Source organism: Labrus bergylta, chromosome 12, assembly GCF_963930695.1.
Source record: "Labrus bergylta chromosome 12, fLabBer1.1, whole genome shotgun sequence".
In the NCBI taxonomy this organism is placed as follows: Eukaryota; Metazoa; Chordata; class Actinopteri; order Labriformes; family Labridae; genus Labrus; species Labrus bergylta.
Genome location: NC_089206.1, coordinates 16962522 through 16987228, shown reverse-complemented (window position 1 = coordinate 16987228; position 24707 = coordinate 16962522). Strand labels below are relative to the sequence as shown.

The following is a 24707-nucleotide window of genomic DNA, read 5'->3' as shown; positions in this document are numbered from 1 at the left end:
ATATTGAAACAAATGTAGGGGTTCGACAAAGTCAAATTAAATACATGTTGAAGAGTCTGCATATGATCATGTGGGATCTTACAATGATGAAAAAAACAGTCGATCTGATAGGTTAGAAGACTGTCAGGACTTATGCAGGTCTACAGCGCACCCATGTGGCCAATTCAGGAAAGTGTAATAGGAAGCTATATAACGATGAATCTAAATACTTCTTCCAAGTCTCAGACAGCAGGCTGAACTGTAATATATTAAATACACTAGCGACCCCTGGTGGCTCCACATTGATCTGTTCAACAGAAATATAGAACCTAGAGATGACATGACATAAGTACAGTCTCGAAGTATGTCAATATTAAAAACAGACATACATAATAAGTAGTATGTTTTTGGGTATGAATGTGTATGTGGGTATGGGTGAGATGTGCTTGGTTTGTGTTTCTGTTTCTGTATGTGTGCTGGTGTATGTGTACTTATCTTATATTTTACATTTTATATGCTGCAAACAGGATTGCTTCAACTGAGTTTCGTTGTATATCATGCAATGACAATAAAGATAAATCTCTAATCTTACGTGAAATATGTCATGAGTAGGCCCTATATAAAAAAAAGTTCTGTGTTAACATTGAAGTTATGTTGAAGTACAACAGAAAATGTTTATAAATTACACTTTGAATTTCTGTGTCAAGTTACATGTTATGTACATATCCTTTAGATTTTGGTTACCTTTCGTATACTGACATATGTGGTGTTGGTTTTTTTAACATACACTGACATAAAAGGAACAACTTCTAGGAACTAACACAAAATCATATATTTCCACTTACACCAATATACACCAATTGTATCCTAAATGTAGCAATGAAACAGATCAAATCTATTGTATGTTAAACATGATAAACCACATGTTGTGCTGTATTATAAATGAATATACGGTGTTATGTTAAGCGACATTTACATGTGCATTAAACTCTATAGTAGCCTAATTGCAGTCTTTGGTGAACTTGTTGCATAAAGGATGTGATAGCCTACATAACTGGAGATTAAAGAGTGAAAGACTGGCTTACTTGAAAAATAATTCACAGTGTATTAAATAAGAGGTAGGTACTGGTTTCACCTCAAATAATCAATTCCTCATTTGTAGTTGATCTAATCCAAGTGTTTGATTTTTTTCAACGTTATTTCCGGTTTTTAAAAAACAAAGGATGAACTATTTCTGATAAATGACACTGCAGTAGTGACCTGTACTATCAGCACAGTCTCTGAAAGCCCTAATTTGTAATTAGTTAACAATAATAACAATCATAATAAAGCTGGTGATAAATAGTCTATAGAAAAGTACAAGTATGGACAAATGAAAACAAATAAATAAATAATAAATAAATAAACGAACTTCCATATTGTTTTGCATATGAGATTAAATTTGCACTCGGACCAGCTGGGTTAAAATATTGAATGGCCCCTATGTTCAGTCGCCAGGAAAAAAAAAGCTGCAAGCTGCAAGCAAATAAAGAAAAAATGTAAAAACAAAGGACAGGCTATTTTCTTAGCATAAACTCAGACAGGTCAAACTATGAGGGTCTGAAGATTTCCGGATAGTGGATGTCGTTGGGAAGATGTCTGAGTTGAAAGCACTGCCTTGAGCAGATATGGTATCATGTGTCTCAGTAAAGACTTACTGGAAGTTACACCATCTGCTGAAATGACTCAACATTACTCCGCCTACGTCTCCTTCTCAGGAAGCTCACCAAGCCACGACTGACTTTAGTTTCTGTTTTAAAAGGTGGCGGACAAATGCCTTGCTTTGAGTTCTATATTTCAGTATTTGACACATTAAAGGCAGTGTATTGCATCCTTCAGGTGTGAAATTACAGTGATGACCAAATGTATAAACACAAATGGGAGCAAGATCGGACACAAACATACTGTAGATCACATTTGTGTTATGCTAGATCGGGCTAATACAAGCGTAGCCATTAAACATGCTTGTGAAGAGGCAGTCCTGATGACGCTCTGCTTTGCCTGCGGGTCATGTGTGAAGATGAACGTGAGGGCAGGAAATAGCGAGCGCTCGTCTGCGAGTGGCATAAACGCTCTTAACAGGGAAGTGAGCCCTACCTACTTTCTTGCGTTTTGAAAGTAGGCTAGATCTAGTTTGCGTCCTGTTTAAACTGTCCCGATCTTAAAGTGGAGTTCTCCTCGGTTTAAAACGACTTTATAACAAAATCAGCTTGTAAGGGTCCACTTTAGAGTTACACTGAGTGATGGAGGCAGAAAATGATCAGTAAGAGTGTCGGACTGCTGGACTTCACATGAGACAGAGGAGGAGGAGGAGGAAGAAGAAGAGAAGAACCATAAAATTTTTCAATGTTTTGAAATCTGTAACCTATACAACTCAAGGTACGTGTCATTGTTGTGTTATGTGTTGGAACAAATATTTTTGGGGGTATAGGCCTGAAGAGGCCGTGACAACTATTGGAAGTGAGCTTTGAAAAACAATATTAACAGTGCCTCTTTCAGTTTTAGTTACCGAATAAACAAAAAAAGATATTCTTCAACAGCTTTTTTAAACGATAGAAGTGTTTTGTCGTTTTTTTCCAGGTTAAAGCCATTTCGTCAGCTTGTAAAAGTTCACCCTTGCTTTTTAACAGTTTGTTGACGTTAACGCTTCTGAAGTTGAAGGAAATTGTGTTATGACGCAATTCAAGGCAGCAACATTATTTTCTTTACCAATCAAGTCCCTTCATGTTACTCCGAACTATCTGTACCAATAAGCATGTGTTTTTGCACTGTAGCCTAATATTACTGGAAATCCAATCTGTGTCGGCTATAGCATACTGTTTAGGCAGTATCCTATTCTGTCTTGGGGTAGCCTGACATTGTTTCTACGACATCATAGCATGTAGCCTACTGAATATAAGAGCTTATATCCAGAGAAAAAACACAGAAGCAGCTGCGCTTCAGTTTTCTTTATTTTAATGAAATAATTTGTAAGACGTGCAGCTGCATTGAACTCCAATGTGAAGCTGTAACTCATTTTGTAAGACTATTTTCATTGTTGTTGTTTTTTCTTCCTGCATGCATATTTGTGTGTGCTTTTTTTTTTTTTTTTCACACAAGTTAGAGTGTGCCAACTATGTGAGAGTTTTGAAAGCCGTCCAGTTATCACAGAGCCGCCATCACGGAGGCATCAGACACATGTGCAGCTCTGTAGAAATGATCCTGGCCTCCAGAGACAGTAATGACAACGGAAAGCTTTTACTATCACCCATCATGGCCCGACTTAGTGGGCCCATGTGCTGCTCCCACAGTTTCATTACATAACAAAGAGAAAATACCAATAAGCTCCATGCCACTAGGACCCCCAAATGAAAATATGACCTGTGTAGTGCTTCCTGTAGGTCCTGAACAATAATAGTCCTCGTTAAAAAATATGGGGGACATTTGATTGATAAGATATAGCCAATATTTTTGGATGTTTCTGTTGAAAATTATGTGCAGTGGGTTGGCAACCAGGATTTGTTGTGTTTATTTTCATCTTTTGATGGTTGGCTAATTTAAAAGTAAGAAAGGCTGCTTGAGCTACCGAATGTTTTTGCTCAGAGCCTTCGGTTCCTTAAAACAGGCGAATGTCTTAATGGAGGTGCTAGAAACTCCACTGGCAGTGCTTTGCTATAGTATGTTCCCCTTAACCAGTTTATCAGAAATCTGTATTCAAGAGTGCTTTTCCTAGTTCTTAAATGTTGATGTGTAAACCCAGAATTTCTCAATGCGTAATTCTAGGTCTAATTCAGTCAGCAAGTTCAAACTGAAAATACCGATTCATTGACACATTGTTCAGCAATAGCTGCAAGAGAACACACTGGCATCAGGTCTGACAGCTTTTAAGAGAGGACAACTGAAACAAAAACATTTAAAGGTTGTGAGCAAGTGTTCCCCAACAGCTATTTTTCCTTATCGATTAATGGTTATTGCTGATTGTTATACAGTAAGATATTTTTGAATCATTTTGCTTTTATTGGATAGGACAGCTGAAGAGAGACAGGAAATGTTGGGATGGGACGACATGTAGCAAAGGCCAGGGTAAACATTTGACATGGTCGACATTATCACTAGGCTATCCAGCGTTAAGTATCTGTAATATATATATTTAAAAAATAGTTTTTGATGATACGCATAAAAGACAAAGAAAGCAAATCAACACACAACAAGTGATGAAATGGGTATATTTTACCAACACTACTTTTTCCCCTTAAAACTATATGCGCCTTTCATGAGAAAAGACATCACATGGGGCGCCTTTGACTTCAGTTGGTAGAGCAGGTGCCCAATAAACAGAGGCTAGAGTCTTCATTGCACAGGCTCAACTTCAGGCCTTAAAAGGGTCATATTATGCTTTTTCTGGTTTTATATGCTCTTTCGTGTGTTTTCCAAGAACCGTGCTGAGCGACTGACCAATTACGGCAGAGCCGACAGGCCGACCAGTCAGATCAGACTTGGCACACGTGGGGACTCTGAACATGGGCACTTCAGCGCCTTAGAGAGAGAGTCAGAAGCGAGCCGGTGCATGGAGCGGCAGTACATGAAAACAGACACTTTTTTCGAACTTTAGCTATTGTGAACATACTTTAGTTGGTACATAGATTAAATATATAAACCCCAAAAAGGGCATAATATGACCTCTTTAATGTTGCATAACATCCCCCATTCTCTCTCCCCCGATTTTTTGTCACTCAAAAGCTTTCCTAACCAAATAAAGAAAGTTTTGTTTTTATGAATTTTATTTATATTGGCAAAAAGCACTAAAAAAGATTTAGCATGGGCACACCACAGGAATATGAGATATAATCTAAAGTTATATAAATCTTCCCTTACATCTCCTCCAGTGTGCTCGAGTTGAACCCCCTTCCTATTTTCACACAAATATATTGATACACAATGATTTAGTTGTTTTTTTTTGTTTGTTTTTTACTGTTGCCTACTACTGTAAACCTTAGTTCTTTATTGTTCTACATGGGCATGAGGCTAGCTGGCTGAGAGGGAGGGAACTTGTTTGTGATGTCCGAGAGATTCCCACCAGGGATGTTTCTGGCTTCTGTACACCAGGGAGAGGAAGGCATGTTCGACTTGCAGATGGGAGGGGACTCATCTAATGAGTGGAAAAAGCTTTTTGTACCACAGAGACTTCATTGATCACATCTTATGTCTTCATATATAAAAATAACTAAACTAAATAACCACCTTTAAATTGTAACATTAATGGTACACAGCTTGCTCTTGGAAATGTATTGCAGATAGCTGACCCTGTGCTGTCAGATTGCTCTTAGACTAGAGTCTAAAGTTCCTCTGCCCACCCCCTTTTAACTGGCACATCTTGAAAGAATGCAACACAGACATGATTTTTGTGACCTAGTTTAGTTTGGTTCTGCTTAAAGTTGTTTCATTTGGTGCACCTTTTTCTCACCAAAACTTAGCTGGCTTTCCTGAGTTGTATTTCAGAAAACTTGTTAGTAATACCACAAGTCAAAAAAAGGATATTAGTCAAATTCCTACAATTATTTGAAACAATTGCAACGGTAGTTGCTCATACTTTTACAATTATTACTAACATATAAATCCATCTCATTCATTGTTGTTAATCTGATTGTCTCTGTCCTCATTCTGCCTGCACCTCCCTCTATCCTTCTTTTCAAGCCCAACACAGGTCCGGCAGAAGGTTGTTAAACATAAGTCCGGTTTTGCTCAAGGTTTCTGCCTTTTAAAGGAAGATTTTCCTTGCCCCTGTAACTTTGCTATATGTTGCTTAGTGCTGTGCTCATTCATGATGGATTAATGTTGGGTCTTTGTAGATAACATACCAATAAGTAGGCAACTAAGTCTAATAATTATTATAATTATATATTATAATAGAAATGAATGAATGAATGTTATAGAATACACAAATGGATATATAGATCTTCACAAACCACAGTTAAACATAAAAAGGATAAAGTTACATCGGTAAAATAAGCAATATACCTTCATGCGTCAGTTGCAAGAAATAACAAATATTTGACAGGTATAATCATTTATCTTGGTACCATAAATGTCCTAAAAAATAACAAAAGACTGTGAAAATGAAGGAGACCCGCTAGCTGGTTCACAGCATGATATCAGTCATCTCTGTGTGTTTTACTACCAGTTGGAAATAATCAAAGAAAAGCTCAAACTCATGCAATGTACAAGATCAACCACCATCTAAATTGAAATCTTGATAAAATGCGTGAGCTACAGATTAAACAGGCCAAAGAGAGGGGAGTCAAAGCCTTAGGATCAGGTCTACACCTGGAGCACATCTCAGAAGATTCAGGCTCCCGCTAAAGATTCTGTCAAGAAGCCTGTGCAAAACTGAGCAGTGATGGAAAGCCTGAAGGGGCATGTGGCACAAAATCCAGGTTCCACTGTTGATTGGATTCAACAGTAGCCTTTTTTACACATGCACCCCTGAACATTTCAAGAATATTTCAGGAAAGGCCGCCCCTGAAATCTTCATTATGCACCTCACTGTCAGATGGGGGTTGATAGCATCACTCACTGAATGCGTGATATATATACAGTAGGGCTGGGAATCTTTGGGTGTCTCACGATTCGATTCGATTTTGATTTTGATTTTGATTGTTGTGGTCACAATTCGATTCAAAATCTATTTTCTATTCAAAACGATTCTGGATTCATGGATCCATGGATCCATGGATTTACCAGCTGTGCTCACACATCGGCTCACCCGGGCTTCACATAGGGTACATCCCATGTCTCTTAATTTGTGTCCATGCATCACACATCCTTCTCTTGAATCTTATTCCCTCCCAGCAGAAATGCATGGAGAGACACAAGGAAACAATTGGAAGGAGAGAGGGAACAAATAAATACATTTCTTAAAATAGAAATTAGGAGACATAAGACGTCTTTTCCCCCATACAGTCACGTTTGTGATGATGACATCAGCTGATGACCGCTGAGCTTCATAAATGTGCACCGTATTAAGTCTTTTAAAATACACACAATAGACTCCCAGTCTTTATAGTTTGCTTAAGTGTCCATTGTGTCCACTTAGCATCTGTTTAAAGGTCGGTCTTCTCTTTGTTATTAAACTCTGCTGATGTTGATACGTTTTGTTAAACTCTGATCCACTGTATTTTATCTACTAGTATCAGTAATCACAAACAGAAACCTCATAACTCAGTGTTATTGGTGATCAAGGCCAAAAGTGATAGTTCTTGATGAAGACACTCAGAGGTATGATACTGTTTCACCTGTTGAAGAGTAGAATCCAATATTCAAATGTTCACTTTTCCTTCTAGAAAACAGAACTGCTCTACATCTAAATGAACCCAAAGGTTTGGCTTCAACATTTTATCACACTAGGACACTAGAGACAGCCAGCCAACATTAGCTTACTTAAGCTTCTTAATGGATTAATATTGCATCATTTATTTCATTATGGAGGAACTTGAGGTAGTGGTTATGTATAACCCTGTACCAAGTGTAGTGCTCTTACTTAGCCTATTATGGTGTAATATCATTTGTGAACTTCACTGTGGAAGAATTTGACGCTGTTGTTGGTTGTGTAGATGTTTTAAGTTTATATTTTATTTCTTAACTGAGAAATTGTCTTTACAGATGTAAATTAGCTCAAAGTTAACTCTAGAACAGCTATGTGGCTGTACACTGTCCCTTTCAAAATAAATAAAAATAGCAGATTGTAAAAAATAATGAGACTAAGAAATCAATGAAGCAATTAGCAAGTTAGGCTATCTAAACAAATGCAGGAGAAGAGAGCTTAAAGGGATACTTCACCCGTTGAAACATGAATCTGTATTGACATTGGGTCATATATGTAGTAGAAATGTGAAATACATTTTCAAGTTGGTGCCTTCTTGGCCGAGAAAAGGCAGAAAGTGTCTTTTTGGCTCATGTGGATGAAAGACACCAAATCCCAGAATGCACAGCACCGCAGGCCACTCCCACTAAGGTCCAGAATGAGAAATACTTTATTAATCCCAGAGGGAAATTCGATCGTTACAGTTTCTCCAAAATATACAGTATAGCAGTAGAAATATAGTAATAAAAACATTTACAGACATATTTACTACAACACATGAGGCCATTTCCTCAACTGATTCCGAAATTTCTTCCAGAAGGAATTGGTATCTTGGAAAAATTGTCATTTTGCGTCACTGGAAGTTCCATTTCAGACTCAGAAATACAAAGATTTCCCATCTCAGGGGAAAATGAGGGAGGGCTGCACGACCATTCAAAAATACAACCAGGTTTCTAATGATACAAAGCTTAATGCAAATGGGCAAATTTAAGTGCTTAAAGCTTTGTTAAAATGTGGCATGAACAGGCCAGAACATGTCTTAAGACATGCTGTGCTGGAGTCTACAGGTCAGCATACCAGACTTTTGAATTTCTTATCTCTTGAATTTCTTCGCCTGCTCCCACCCCAATGGTACCTCGGATAAGCAGAAGAAATAGGTGTATGGATGGATAAACATGTTACTGTTTTAAGGAATGAATTCAAGCAAATAATGTCACCAGACAAATCATAAAGTTAGCCAATTTATCTAATTTGTGTCATGGGTTGTGCAGTCTCAAAATCTTACTACAGTGTGTGCCAAAGACAGATTACTCTGCAGCAATGAAAATAACTCAACGAAAACATCAAAAAAATGGAGAAGAAAAGCAGGAAAAGCTACAACATATGAGCCAACTGCTTATGTACTACTATTACAACTAAAATACTGAAATAAACTTGCAGAAGTGGCTTTGCAGAAGTGGAAGGTGTTGGCATGAGCCTAGAGCTACGGTAGCTGACATGGGACATTAGACTGCCAGCTACACCATCAAAGTGACATTAAAACTCTGTTCATTCAATGATCATTGTTGGGTGAACAGCGGTTGATGATCAATGTTCACACTGAGCACATGTGACTTTGACCAATGATCAAAGAAGGGCATTTACCCAGCAGGACCGGTATCTGCTTCTTTGTGCATGGAGGAACAGGAGGAGCACTGCCAGAGCCCTCCTGCAGGCTTAGTGTGCACGTTTCTGTCCACTCTTTCAAAAACAGGCTTCATGATGGTGGCATAAGCGGCAGACGTTCTCCAGTGGGACCTGTGCTCACAGCCCAGAATTGGAAGCTCAATTGGCATACACCTGAAAACTCCTGAAATGGCAGGTCGGCCATTGGTGCCCTGTCTTGTTCCCAGATGAGAGCAGGTTCACACTGAGCACATATGACAGGCGTGACAGAGTCTGAGAACGCTTTAGTGAATGTTATGCTGCCTTTAACATCATCCAACATGACATGTTTGGCGATGGGTCAGTAATTTTCTGAGGAGGCATAACTTTTGATGGTTCCCTGACTGCTGTTGGCTACTGTGATAAAATCCTCAAAGTGATTGTCAGACCTTACACTGGTGCAGTGGTCCCTGGGTTCTAGGTGGTCCAGGACAATGCTGGCCTCCTGTAGCCAGAGTGCGTAGGCAGTTCCTGGATGATGAAGGCATTGATGCCATTGACTGGCCCTCTTGTTCCCCTGACCTAAATGCAATTGAGCACATATTGGACCTTATGTGTCGGTACATCTGACACCGCCACAAACTGTCCAGGAGCTCACTGATGCCCTGATCCAGGTCTGGGAGAAGATGCCCCAGGACACCATCTACCAACTCATCAAGAGCCTGCCCAGACAGGCACTGTTGGGAGTGCATATCGGCACATGGTAGTAGTGAGTCACATTATGAGTTGCCTTGATGAAGTTAATGCAAGCTGTATCAGCCTGTGATTTCAATTTTTTAAACAGAACACAGCTGTTGTTGACATCATTAAGATATAATTCCCTCCACAGCTACAGGGGTTTCCAGATGTTTCTTTGACCTACATACAGTTGTCTTCGGCAGTATTCCCACGTGTTACCAACAAATCCTTTAAAAAGAACTAACCCTCTTTAGCATGCTCTTGTTGTTATCTTATCCATAGCCTTGTTTAGCTTTGAGGTTTTTAAACAAAAATGTTAAATCTCCTGTAAATCAGCAGGGGTTGACATGTTCCTTCATTAGAATTCACATGTGCACTTCATATTTAATAAATCCCATTTTCTCTTGCACATAAAAACTATTTAGTACCTTAGCTTAGTCTTTAATAACTGCATTATTTTTTGCCTGTTTTAACAAATGCTTGATATTAAGTAGCTCTAAGGTTTTAAGAATCTTATCTCACACAGTCTGACAGGTTGAGGTAAATTCACTCGGACACAGTTAGTTTTTCCAGAAACCTTAAGAATACATGTAAATATAAAAATTGTTATGAGGTTCAAACGATGCATGGCTTGTAGTTGGTTCTAACTTTTTTTCTTTTAAGAGTAGTGCTTAGGTTGAGGTTAACAAGTTGAATGATGTATCAGTGAGACATTTTTGATAGTTCTACATCTTTTGAATGTCGGGCCTGAAAGCCACAAACAGGAAACAGGACTAGGTGCAGATAGAGATGCAGACTGATTTATTTTTGATTTTGGTCTTTTCAACTCATTTGTTGATTATAGGAAAAATGAATAATGCATGCTTGTTTTTTTTTCTTCCAACTGCTATTGTGCTGTTTGGTATAAGATGTCCTTTTTGGTTCAACTGTAGATTTATAATTCAGTTCATGTCATGCATTAACATCCTTTTCCTTGCTTTTGTAGTGCTGCTTGATCATGGCCCAGTGGATGCACATGTCTCAGATGATCCTGTGCCTCCCTGATGAGACTGTCAACAACCTCTATCCCCCGACTGCCTTCCCCATCGAAGTCCGACAATTTTTAGCTGAATGGATCGAGAGCCAAAGATGGTATGACACCAACACGTGCACAACACAGGTGTTTGCCAAAACAGTGGGTGCACGTGTTTGGATATTGCACACTGTGTTTACTTGTTCATGCATGGTGTTTTGTGTTAACATACAAGAATATGCATCTGTTTATGTTTACATAATGCAGCTACTCTATCTGCGTGTTGTCACAGGGACGACTTTTCGCTGGAAAACATGGAGAAGGAGAGCCAGGCTCAGGCTCTGTTGGACCAGAGCATCAACATGCTGCGAACAATCGCCCAGCAGAATAATAACGTGGTGTACAGGATGAAGCTGATGCAGATAAGCAGAAACATGGTAGGGGAAATGCTGTTGCTCTGTTGCTTCTGAAATGGGATCAAGTTTTCTTCATGGAACTGTATAAAGTTTCAGTGAGACAGTGTCACTCTGTGGCCATTTGTACTATAGTTAAGAATGCTGGCCAGATTATCAAGTTTTTAAGCTGCTACTTTTAATGAGGAGTAACTGCAAATGGGGTCGGAAGATTTAAGTGTCTGAGAGCAGAGCACAGAACAGGGGAAATTCAAGGCAAGGTGTGTGTTGGGTTGTAGGTGAGAAGGTCTCACATAAAAACACCATTTACTAAAAACCACAAGATACAAAAGAATTTAAAGAAACCACAGAAACTTCCTCTACCTGTTTGTGCCTACCTGCTCTAGCATAAATGAAACAAGACAGCAAAATGCAGTGATTTTGAGACAAACTAGATAAAGTGTTTCCAAATTGATATTGTGAACTTCTTTTAATGTATATATGTGTTTGTATGTGATTTCTTGTTTTACAGACCGTGTTTCAGCAGCAGCCTTTACGGTTTGCAGTGATGGTCAGAGACATTCTCAGAGAGGAGAGGGGCCTGCTCGCCACTGTAACAAATACTGTCTGTTTTACATTTTTTAAACATTCTATTGCAATATTATGTTCAAATTTTCTTCTAGTCAGCTGTTTATTCAGCCATATTTTAGTCGTCGACAAAAATTCAAAGGGTTTGAACATTCATTGAAAAGTTGTAACTATTAAGGTCAAATAAGCAGTAAAGAGACACAATTTTTAACTCTCTACTTTGTGATATGTGTGTTCAAGTTCAGAGATCCAAAAGTACAACATACTTTTTTTCAAAACTTTATACTATACATAGGACAAAGGCAATGTGAGCTTAGTGCATCCAGGGGTGCAAATTCTTTAGTATAGATTCTCAGCAGGAAAGCCAGTTGTCTGTCCAGACATTCCAAGATTAATTATTTTTGACTCTAGAATCAATTTAAAAAAAAAAAGAAGCTGTTTCTTAATCCATCACAAATACCGTTTATTGAATGCTGTCTCGTGTGTAGCCTGCACAGATGCCCATACCCAATCCTCCACATTACCAACAGTACCAGAACAGAGAACCTTCATTCCCCAGTGCGCAGGATGTGGATCACCTGGTCCTGAAGGTGCTGGAGGTTCAGGACATACGACAGCAGATACACCAGCAGCAGGAGGATCTCAACTGGGAAAGGCAGAACTTTGAGGGTTTACAAGGTGAGAAAAAAAACAAAAAACACCCACACCCACACACAGACAGGCAAACAAGCTCAAAGTAAGAAAACACAGTGATTGTCTTGAGTGAAAACCTGCTTTGCGTTTAAAAACCTAAATAGCAACATTGTAATACTAGACTTAAAGTAATAACATAAATAGAAGAAAGGTTATTTTAGTTTCTATTCTCAAGATTTATTCATGGTTTCATCTTTTTCAGGTTATATATATATAATATATATATATATTATATATATATATATATATATACACATATATATATATATACACACACACGTTTTAGGTTCAGCTTCTCAGGCCTCTTTCATGAGTTTTATTTTATAAACAAATGAAGGTTATAATTGAGTTCAGTTTGGGAAAACAACGTTTTCTACATCAATAGGTATGCAGTTAGTTAAAATGGTGTGTCATTAAGTTGTGTGACAGAGAAGATCAGTCTGCAGCAATTTCAAAAATGGAATAGTAATATGTCTTTTTTAGTGTTTTTCTTTGAGATATTTTTGTTAGGTTTTTTTATGGCATCAAACAAAAACAAAAACATTTCATTTTGTATCTAAGGAAATGCAGTAGCATCACATATTACAGACTCATGATGTGGTTTTATTAATCATTGGCACAGGGCCGATCCAACAGAATGGACTGGATCCTGCAAATTCAGAAATCCAGAAACTCCAGACCCGCATCCAGCAACTGGAGTACAACGTGAAAGCCATGGCCACGGTGAGCTAACGCTGCAAGTCACAACATTATCAGTCACTTGTAGAGGTATAGGGATTTTTTTATTCACACTTCTGATTGAATCAAAGTTTTACATGATCAGTTTACTGTAGACAAACAGCAGCAAGTTTTGTGTAGTCTGATTTTACTTACCACTCTAAGGTAGATATTTAGCAGGTATGTCTTAAAGTCAAATAGATATGGTGAAAGTCCTTTGATCAGTCAGTGTATTATTAAAGCCCTTTAATCTTTTACAGTGTGTTTGCAGCTGTATATCAGTGTAGCATGTCGGGATGTTTGTTGTTATAGAAGCGTTTCCAGCTGCTGAAGGAGTGTGTGGACTGTCTGGACCAGTGTCAGAGCCGACTCATCAGCAGGCTGAAGGCGTGGAGGTGGGAGCAGCACAAGGCCACCATTGGACATCCCTTTGACGACAACCTGAACCCCCTGCAGACCTGGTGAGGTGAAACGCACAACCAAGGGGAACAACCAATTAAACATTACTACATACTTCATACAACCAGTGCCATTCGTGTTTTATTTTTAAGACACTGCACAGTTGGTTTGATTTATCCCTTTGGGAGGCCAAAGTGATAGAGGTTACATTTTCATAAACTCAAACACATAGACATACTGTGCGTCTAGAGTCAAATCAAAGCAGATCAAGTGCTGAATGCTTTCAAGTCTACTTTAAGATTTGTTTTCCATAATGTTACAACAATGAGTAGCTTCTCTAGGGAATGCTCATGCTCTACACATAATGCATACATAAACAAACAACAACTACAGCTACAACTCTCAGTCAAGTGGCCAGCCCACACGTACAGTCTCTTGCTCAAATTTTTGTTGCTGTTAGAGGTTGGTCAAAGGACAAGAACAAAAAAGGGAAGGTGGTGGATGTCTGTCTTCATGGTAAAACAGTAGCTTAGATGTTGGGTGACATGACATGGTTCAGAATGGTGCGGCGTTGAGATCCACATGTTACTCCGCAAACTTAACACGCCTGGGCCACTGCATTAATTGATAAGCCCCAGTCTCTACCAGCAAGCCAAACTCAAAACGGGAAGTGGTTACTAAGAGACTGCTGAACCTAACAATTAATAACGATGAGCACTTCTATTTAAGTGTGGATAGAGGGAAATCAATGCTGTTCCATCAACAGGATGGTCAGTTTGACACTTACATAAATTGATATTCCAGTTATGCCACTATGTCACAGCTTAAAGGCAGGGACAGATGGAGGCTCAGGTACATGAAATAAAAGCACAGCTACTTGACAAACTGACACAGTACTCATGGGCTGATTCGGAGTCATGATGGGGAACAGGTGAGAATGTGTGGGTGACTGGGACTGGGGGGTGAAGGGGTTATTGCAGGACAGGAGGGCCGGATGTGGGAGTGAGGTGACTGAGACAGGAGAGGAAATCAGAGAACTAGGAAAGAGCAATGGCAAAAGTTGTAGAGAGCATAAGGTATTAAGTACGGGCCTTTTACTATCTCCTCTTCAAAGTAGTCTACTAATATATTACGTGTTTTTTTAATGGCTGTTTATTAGTTTTTGTGAGTGAATGCAACATCGTTATGCAACCAGTCTATTATTTTTGAATATTAAAGCCATATCCCTAATCCAAACAAGCTGTGACAATTCATCATATTCTGTAATGATGAATTGTCACAAAGACTTGCCCCCTTGTCATGTTGATATATCATCTCTGTTAAGGTGTGAGCAGCTGCTTGGGGTGAACGGAAAGCTGAGACAGGAGTTGATGCTGATAGGAGAGCAGATCCCAGAGCTCCAGGAAAGCCTGGCGAAACTTGTGCAGATTCTGATTCAAAGGTAGCAAAGCTACATTGCATTACTGTTTATATATAAGTATTTTAATTTTTCAATTGGCAAACTGGAAAATAAAAAGTTGAACTTGAACTTTTCCAGAGCAACATACCTGATTTAATTTCATCAGCTTTTTCTCTCTCATGTCACCGATGTCCCCTTCAGCTCTCTTGTAGTGGACAGGCAGCCCCCTCAGGTCATTAAAACTCAGTCAAAGTTCTCCACCACCGTGCGATATCTGCTTGGGGAGAAAGTAGCTCCAGGGAAACCTGTGGTGCTGAAGGCGCAGATCATCAATGAGCTGCAGGCCAGGAACCTCACCAGCATACCCAGGTGAGTCATACATCCAGGAAATCCCAATGGCATGCACACTGTCTCAGAGGGGGAGAGGAGTAGTTCTCATCACTAACTGGTTTTCATGGCTGCCAGCCTTTTCTTTCTTTTTTTTAAGTAGTTAAACAATACCCACACTTAAAATGTATTACAACACTCAAATAAAGACTTTTAGGTCAACAGTTAATATAAGTAATTAGCACCTGTACCCAATGCTATAATTTATACTATGACCCCCGCCCTTTGAGTGTTTTAATATCTAAACGTTTACTTATTTAGATGGCACCTCAAACTAACATTTTGGAATCTGCCCTTTTTGACCTTCGGATTTTTAAAGTACCCTTTGAGATTGTAACTCCTTTGTGCCAAATACAAACAAGTCAAAGTGGCTACAATTGAGGTACTGAATACTTGTTATATGTAGGGATGTTTTACAATTACATTTGTTTTTGGTTCAGTGATAATGTCGGGGAACTAATCAACAACTCAGCTGTCCTGGAACACAACACAGCCAGCAAGAGCACGTGTGCCACCTTCAGGAACATGGTAGGCAAGAAAGGCTCTAGATTTCTCAGCCGAGCTTTGATTTTTTTCTTCTTTTTGAACAAACGTAAACTTGTATTTTGGTTTAACAGTCCATCAAGAAGATTAAGAGAGCAGACAGAAAGGGATCAGAGTCTGTGACGGAGGAGAAGTTTGCTCTCCTGTTCTCCACAGAGATCTCCATCACAGGCTGTGACACTCCCTACAGGATTCAGGTTTGACTTTTTCTTTTGTTTGGCCTGCTCTTTAACAACTCTTAACATCCTGCTGCTTCATGGGAAAGGATGTTTATGACTCCATGTATGTAATGTTTTTTCTCTCTAATGGAAAGAATGTATTCAGCTAATGTGAAATGATGTCATTGATTATAGATGATCTCTCTACCAGTCGTCGTCATTGTTCACGGTAGTCAAGATAACAACGCTCTGGCCACAATCATATGGGACTGCGCCTTTTCTGAAGCAGTAAGTGGCATTATAACCATATTTATTTTGCCTATATGTACCATTGCTTTTTGTCTTTGAAAATGCAACATTTGTTCTGTCTGTATTGTTGTGACTTCACTATCTCTAATTTAGTCTACAATCTCATGTATTATCATCAGAAACGCCCCACTCATTATACATGGCAGTGGGAGGGTGATGTTAATTACTTCCTGCCACCCAGAAAGTGGATGTTGTGTCAGAGATTGAGCTTATGAAATGTAACATCAACAGCTGCAATAGACAATGGGTGATAGCATTGTTTATAGGTGAGCGGTGTGTCAGCAGATTTCAAAAGAGTGAGCAGAGCACTGACTCCTAAAGTGAACCAACATTAGGGCACAGTGTTGAATGAAGTTCATGTACATGTTCACCTTGCATGGCACACGCTCTCGCTATGTTGGTTTGCTCCTTTAACTGTAGTGATATTAAACCATAAAAAAACGACAGTCAGGAGTGGACCCTGAAGAAGGCTGGTTGTGTTGCTGTGCGTGGGTTGTTCCCAGCTTTTGATGACTTTCCTTGTTTTTAAAGTTTCTATGATGAAATAGCCAATTTAAAAAAAGGCTTTTTACTTTTTTCAGATAGTGCTAGTAGTTTTTTTTGTCTTTTTGAATTGAGTGATATTAATTTCAATGGATTGTGAATGATATAAACATATTTACTTTGACTTCTTAATTGTAGGTTCATTAAGCAAACTAATATAGAATGACACATCCTTGAAGCCTTAAGGTCACGTCCTGTAGTTTTGGATCTTGAAGAGACCATATTTAAATGAAAGTGTGGATATGCAGACTATATTTAGGAAGACTTGAAGCTAGCAATGGAGACCAAAGACTTATTTGGAAAATATTTACTATCAACCAAGAAGGGTCAGTTTGTTATGGATGTCCATACAGTTACACTTCTTTTTGCAACCACTTAAGCGCCTCTCTGAAAACGAATATAGAAGGGAATTGAACCTGCATTCTTTTAAAAATAATGCCGGTTAATGACCTCTAGCAAAGTCTTCACTTTTAAAATCAAGAGGGACTAAGTCCACTTTTATTTACAATATATGATACATAGATATACCAAGATGGCGCCGCAGATGGTTGTCTCAGTGCGTTGGTGTGCGTTTGTCAGCAGGAGCTCTGCTGTTTTCATATTTCCTTGTTAACTGTTTTGCACCAAAACACCAAGTCAAATTGTCAAATGTGTAAGTGTACTTGGCAATAAACACAGATTCTGATTCTGATTCTGATTCTGATATGGACAGAGATGACATGAATGGTATTAAATGGATAGGTCCGAAAGACAGAATGACTAGATTGCAGTGAGATTCAAAGAACAGCATCCAGGGCCAAATTGTGGTTTGCTAGCAAGAAGCTCATTAATTCAATACAGTTATGCAGGAATTATAAATATTTTTAAAAAGGAAAAAAATGTAGACATTTATTTAAGTAATTTTCTTTACTGAACTTGCTGTCAAAGCTTCATTACATTGTGTTTACATATAATGACGAATAACATTGTTAGGGTGCATATTTGACAGCTTAAAGCATAGAAATCCACAAAGTATATATATACAGTATATGAGAATCGCTGGCTTAATCATGTGCAGTTGAAAAGACATAGTTCATCGAAAGTGAACCCAGTACGTTTTTGTTATCAAAACACCTTTATGTGAATATTTAATGTCTGCTACTGAGGCCTATTGAGTTTTAAATGATGGCAATATACTAGATGAATAATCACTAACTGTGTTAAAGATGACTGTCCTGTTTATGCCTCTAACCCCAGAACCAAATATTATCAGAATCTATTCTGCACTCTAAGCTTATCATATAAAGTGAATTACTCACAAATGTTTTTAAGTTTAAAGAAAACAGCTGACTTCCAGTAATGTGCATTGCTTTGTGAATCAAAACAACTTTTAAGTGCTGACTGGAAGCAGCCTGATGTAATTTGTGAGATATAAAATTATTTATAAATGGCCTCTCTTCTCTAAAACGTCTGAACATGATTGTAAATGTGTATCTGTCTTTCTCATTAGGACAGGGTGCCGTTCATAGTGCCGGAGCGGGTGCCCTGGAGGATGATGTGCAATACCCTCAACAGTAAATTCACCTCTGAGGTTCAAACACAGCACAATCTGGACGACTACAATCAGCTCTTCTTGGCACAGAAGATCTTTGATAAGCCCGACTTTGCTGATGACTTCAGCAACATGTTGGTGTCCTGGGCTCAGTTCAATAAGGTGCACATTGATGTTTGTCCTCTCTTGCAGACACACACAGACTGACATGCATTCGAATCTCACAGTGCCTCTCAATCTCACAGGAGGTTCTGCCGGGTCGACCGTTCACTTTCTGGCAGTGGTTTGAGGGAGTGATGGAGCTGACCAAGAAGCACCTCAAGACCTACTGGAGCGAAGGGTGAGGAGGCTCTGCTGCTAGTTCAACCATACGTACAACATACTGTAGTCTGTCAACAATTACATGTGTTTGACATGTTTTGCTTGAATAGGCTGATATTTGGGTTCATTGGGAAGCAGCATCTACACCTGATTCTCAAAGACAGGCCAAACGGGACGTTCTTGCTTCGCTTTAGTGACTCTGAGATCGGAGGCATCACCATTGCATACGTGTCTGCAAGTGAGAGTAAGTGATTCTGTGGGCCCAGCTTAATGTTGAATTTTGATGTAAGACTTTTTTTTTAAATCATTGGTATTTATTTTGAATTAAGCAAGAAATATTGACATAACTATTAAACTGTGTTCTTTAATTGATACACGTTGGAGCACACTAAAAGCTCAGGCAGTATAACCTGGCTGGAGCAACACATTAAATGTCTGCACAGATCAGAGGATGCAAAAAAAACATTGCAAGGTCATCGTTAATAACAAATACTATGTCTCTCTCTTTCTATTTCTCACACACATGCAATGGAAATGTTTTTGTTCACTGAAGATGGAGGACAGAAAATCCAAAACATCCAGCCCTTCACCAGGAGAGATCTTGAGATCCGAAGCCTTGGTGACCGCATCCGTGATATAGGCCACATAACACACCTGTATCCTGAGTATCCTAAACATGAAGTTTTCAAAAAATTCTACTCAGGTAATGATCTTAATGCACATGGCTACATGTATGTACTTGTATGTTTGAGTGAGAAGAAACAGCTAACAGATGAGGTTCTCTTTTTTTCTGCTGTCATTTGAAACAGAACCTCAAGCGTCACCCAGCAGTGGTTACATTCCTGTGTCTCTCCATACCAAAGTCGGCACGTAAGGAGCTTTTTACTGATGAAACATTTATTTTGATACACTAAAACTAAAGTTATCTAAAGTAATTGGAGATCATGGGCGACTGTTTGATGTTTGTGTGAGCAGGGAAGCTGGCTCGGCCTCGCCCCCCGCACATCATGCTGAAAGTAATGTCTTCCCGCTGTAAGTGTCACTTACTCAACTCATTTCCTGTCAATTATATTCCATTACAATGTCTTTCATCCACTAATGACCTACCCTCTACCACAAGTTACTTTATACTGCTTTTATATCTAGACATTTATGTTAGATGTTAACTTCTCTGAGGCTAAATAAACAGACCCAAAATAAAGGAGTTTGACCTCTGATATGAAAACCCCAAGTGAATTAATAATCGCACTTATGTTGATATTAAGGTTTACATTTTTTTCTTTATTTCTCAAAAAATGTTATTCTTAAAACACATATTCTGTTGAAGCAGTTTCATAAAAAGTTTTATTTTGTAAAGTCTCTCTGTATGATTTTCTTCCGGATATTTAAAATGAAAGCATACATTTCTGGTTTAAGCAGTGCTTTTCTGCATAGAACAAGGGAATATAGATTCAGTGATGGACCTGCTAAGTGTTTAGGAGCTTAATTCATTGTTATATTTCAGTGTATTGATAGTCTGTAAAAGAGTATCAGGAGGTATAAGTTGGATTCTGGTCATGAATTGTGCTGTGAACTCACCCTACATTTTACATAAAACATCCTCAGGTAACATTGCTTTCCAAAGTGGAAAGTCTCATCATATTGAAAGTAACAGGGCCACTCACATTTCCTCTTAATAGCTACAGTGACTGAGTTTCCTGTTCCTGCTGTTGCTTTCAGGCGTCAGTTCCAGCCGGCGTTTAGCCCACAAGAGTCCATTAGTCAAGACAGAATGGAAACCGCACCTGCTCCTGCTGTGGAGTTCAGTCCAAACAACCCTGGTGTCTACTCTGATAACAAGTAGGTATTATTCTTTCTTTGCTATTTTGTTTGCTCTTAAAAAAAAAACACAATAAGGTATTGAGAGGCAAATGTGTCTTTTTGTCTTTTAGTAACACAACTAACAACATGGAGCTCGATTTTGACTCTCTTCTCCACGCGCCTCTGAGTAATTCAATCTTCTCTGATCAATAGAAGGAACACTTGTTTTTGGATTCCAAAAGGAAACTTCAAACAGTTGCCAAACTGATCCGTCAGGCCTTCATATGGAAAAAAGTTTGTGCAGACCTTCTTCCTTCACTTTTATCAGCCATCTACAGCTTTTTCTACTTTAGAACAAAAACCCTGTCTGGGACAAACTCTCTATATGTTGAGCTGGTGCTACATGAAACTAGGACATCAAAGTCAATGCTGAAGTAAAAATCGGAACAAGCCAGAAAGAAGTCGACCATCTTTGTTTTACAACCTTTTCTCTCCCTCTCACATTGTTCTAAGTTTATTGATGCCAATTTCCTGATTGGTAATACTACAATCTATGCTAAACATGCCCCCCCTGTTGTAGCTAACCATTCCATTCAATTCAAAAGCCTTGCTAAGCTTTATTGTAGTTTCATGGATGCGTGCGGATCGAGTTAAGGATGCATGATATGCATGATAAAATGTATTAAAATGTTAGTGAGTCTTATCCATCCTGACTCCTGAGGTCAAGTATAGACTGATTCCTACGGACTGTTTGTGGGCGCTGCCATCTTTTGATGGCGGCCATTACTGCGGTGGCCTCATAGTTAGATTCAAAACGTCTGACAGATGCTGATGAGGAGATCTTAATATTATTTAGATTTTCAATGTTAGACATCTTTTACAGCAACGACCTGATGATATAACAGAGAAAAAGATAAAAAACAACCAGCCGCCACATTATATGTGATAACATGCTATGTAATATAACGTTTTTCTACAAGCTAGTTAGCTTCATTCATCACATGCTGCATTTAATCCTCATGGACTAGTTTTTGTGTCCGCTCTCATGCAGTCTGTTGAGCACTCCCCCTTTTTTCACAAAGTTTACTCTTTTCCCGGCTGTTAAACTGTATACTCCAGTTTCTTCCCCATCGTTCACTTTTTAGACCTGCTCGCATTCAAGTCCGCAGCTGTAGAATGGAGAGGCCACCGCAGTAATGGCGGCTTGTCAACTTCCGGTTTTCCCCGTATCAGTCTATAAATTGGGAACACGAGAGGAACAATAAGCTTTTCTAGTGTTGATGACTACACTGCGTTGATGGACACTTGTTGGTGGTGATGATGTTGAAAGGCTTTTATTATATGTGTAATAGAAGACTTAATTAAGAATATTTTCTTTCAACTGTTAGTTAATCTTAGCCAATCATTCGGGCATTTTTTTAATCATGTACCAAATCACTTTTTTTTCCCCCCACATACCCTAATATACACAAACAGTTTTTTCCAGTCAGTGATGCAATCTGTCTTTGCCTTTAATCTTTTAAACAATTATTATTTCATTCCTAGATGTTAATTTTATATCAGGATCATTTTTGATTTTCCTTTCATGAATAGAGTAATCAGGGGTTAAACATCAACATGTGATGTTTGTGTGCCATGTAAATGTATATTAAGAGACACAGGGTTCTTTTGTTACAGTCTTACGGTCTAAGATTCCAAAGCTTTTCGAGATTTAGAACAATGTAAATGACGACAATTTAAAAACGATAAATTGTGGCACTTGGTAAGAAATCTGCTGGGCAAAGATATAAATGTTTCTGACAGAGGTTGAAGTACCTTATGTGAAGCTCTAAACATGATTTCTGAGTTTAACTGATTTGATTGGTCACTGAATTAATATTGAAATCAGTAATCCTTATAAACTAACTTTTGGTATAATGAAAGCTTTGCACTACCATTACTGTCAATGTTGTACTTTGATAACATAAAAGTGTGTTGTATGTACCATACTGCATGTACATTTGCTGGATGATGACCTTATATATCTTGTGAAGTCAATTAATCACCACAAGGCTAATACTACAATGCATGTATTCCTTCAACATTGGTGACAAATAAAATCTCAGTTTTTATCAAAATATATTTTGGAAATTCTTTATATGGTTAATTATCTGTTATGATATTCAATTAATCAATCATTTGTTTAGCGCCATACAACGAGTACTTTGTACTGTAGATAAATCTAAACTTTTACTGCTGCTGTGTTAAAAAAAAAAAAAATTGTCTGGTGAACAAATGTTAATGTTCATAGTGTCTGGGTTTGGTTATCATAAGTGCATTATGTTGATGATAATTGTTGCATATAGCTTGTATAGGCTTCTTTGGTTTGTGCATATTCAGGTTTGTCCTGCCTGTTATCTTATATTTAAATCCTGTATTATTCTTTAGTCAGTCAAAAAGAGAAAAAAAGACCACAAGGATGGGCAACATGAGAATTTTGGGATTTTTTTGACATATAAAAATTATAAATCAGTGGCATTGGGATTGGAAAAGTATGCATGGTACCAAAAAGGCTGTCCATTGTATGAAAGCATATTGGTGTATAACATAATGTGATCACTTCCATAAACCATCAGCCAAAGAGAGGACATTGCATCAACTAGCATATTATATTTTCTATCCATCGAGGTTCAGCAATGTTTTTTTTAAAAAAAGAAAACTTTACACTGTACATCAAAAAGCTTTTCAATTAGAACAAAAATTCTAAAAATGTAAATTCTACTCAACCACTGCCAAGGAAATCACACTGAGAGGAAAAAAAAGGTTATGTAGTGGAAGCATAAAGAGAATCAGCTTACAAGGCTGGTACAACAATGGTCTGGTTGTAAAAATGCTGAATGATCTCAGTGACCGTCCCCTCATTAGAGCAGAACATGGCTGCTATGTAAACAGAGGGAGGCGGTAGGGTGAATGAAGGAGGAATGGAGGAGAGAGGGGACACCAGGTCAATGCAAAGCTTCAGCTTCAAAGTTCATTTTCTCTTGAGTAAATTGTATGAAAATAAAGAACATTTATCACCCTGTACAAACACACTAAAGATTTCAGTCACCTCAGGGTGACATTCTCTCTTCTCAAAAATCAGAGCAGGGAGAAAAGAGAAGGCGCCAGGTGTTTGCCAACACCAGCAACAAGCCATCTCACCTCATGCACTCTCTCATTTTCTTACCTTGAGTGGATGTAACAAACACCCTTCAGTTGTGTCAAACAACACACAGTTCCATAGAAATTGCATTTGTTCCTCATGACAGCTCTTCAGCTATGTTTTCTTTGTTTCTCCATGGCAGACAAGCAAAAGAAAAGCAAACCAACTATCACACACCTGTACAGGAATCTGTTACAAGCACTGCTCTAAAAGCAAAGCTCATGTCAGAAAATCATTGAAAATGTAACCCAACACAAATACTGTATTTCAATGTGGTATAAACCTGCAGACAACCCATTCATAAAGAAATATGTAACAGGTTTGTTCACAATTTTTACAACTACAAGTTTTTTTTTACCTTTATGAAGCTCAGAAAAGACCAGATAGTTTTGTGTTTTGTGTTTATTTTAATATAAATATGAATGTGTATGTGCTTCACTAGATGACAAAGAAGTTCTACACTGATGAATTTGGCTAAAAGACTCATCTGACACATAAAGGGGATCACTCTAAATATGGAATCCTTTGAACTTTTGCAGAATGAGCGAGGATGGGGAAAAGGTAGAATGTTAAATTGAAGAACTATAATATGTTATTTATGATAAATAAAATGAATCATAATACAGATAAAGGGTTGTGGCAATGAAAAGTGAAAAAGTAAAAATGATCAATTAAAACAAGCACATGCATACACGTGCACAAAGACATGCATTCACTCTGTCTCTCTCACACACACACACACACACACACACACACACACACACACACACACACACACACACACACACACACACACACACACACACACACACACACACACACACACACACACACACACACACACACACACACACACACACACACACACACACACACACCCATACAACTGAAAAAAGTGAGCCAAATAAATACTGGTTAAGTACAATACATACGTGTATTTTACCCATAGTTCATTAAACAAAACAAAGGGCGAGATCACACTGGATCAAAAATGG

At 38.4% G+C, this 24707-nt stretch overlaps 1 protein-coding gene across 2 annotated transcripts; it reads left to right on the top strand.

Annotated features, from left to right (window-relative positions):
* Positions 1-2046: 2046 nt before the first annotated feature.
* On the top strand, positions 2047-24571 carry stat6 (signal transducer and activator of transcription 6, interleukin-4 induced). Of its 2 annotated transcripts, none has more exons than XM_065961086.1 (20): positions 2047-2397; positions 10725-10870; positions 11044-11188; positions 11676-11768; positions 12220-12409; positions 13047-13147; positions 13454-13602; positions 14865-14981; positions 15141-15308; positions 15767-15854; positions 15944-16066; positions 16223-16315; positions 18369-18572; positions 18656-18750; positions 18842-18975; positions 19285-19434; positions 19541-19597; positions 19707-19763; positions 20451-20570; positions 20663-24571. In XM_065961086.1, the coding sequence occupies exons 2-20, from the start codon at positions 10737-10739 to the stop codon at positions 20716-20718; spliced, it is 2274 nt and encodes a 757-aa protein (XP_065817158.1). In that variant the 5' UTR covers positions 2047-2397; positions 10725-10736; the 3' UTR covers positions 20719-24571. The 2 variants fall into 2 exon arrangements, with proteins under 2 accessions (XP_065817158.1, XP_020503925.1); XM_020648269.3 differs by having other exon boundaries at positions 2048-2397; positions 19541-19601.
* The last annotated feature ends 136 nt before the right edge of the window (positions 24572-24707 follow it).

Excerpts from the sequence above, each read along its gene's own strand:
- stat6 (XM_020648269.3), top strand. The coding sequence starts at position 10,737 with ATGGCCCAGTGGATGCACATGTCTCAGATGATCCTGTGCCTCCCTGAT. Across the intron at positions 14,982-15,140 it reads GTGCAGATTCTGATTCAAAG|CTCTCTTGTAGTGGACAGGC; the intron begins GTAGCAAAGCTA and ends TGTCCCCTTCAG. Across the intron at positions 16,067-16,222 it reads ACACTCCCTACAGGATTCAG|ATGATCTCTCTACCAGTCGT; the intron begins GTTTGACTTTTT and ends CATTGATTATAG.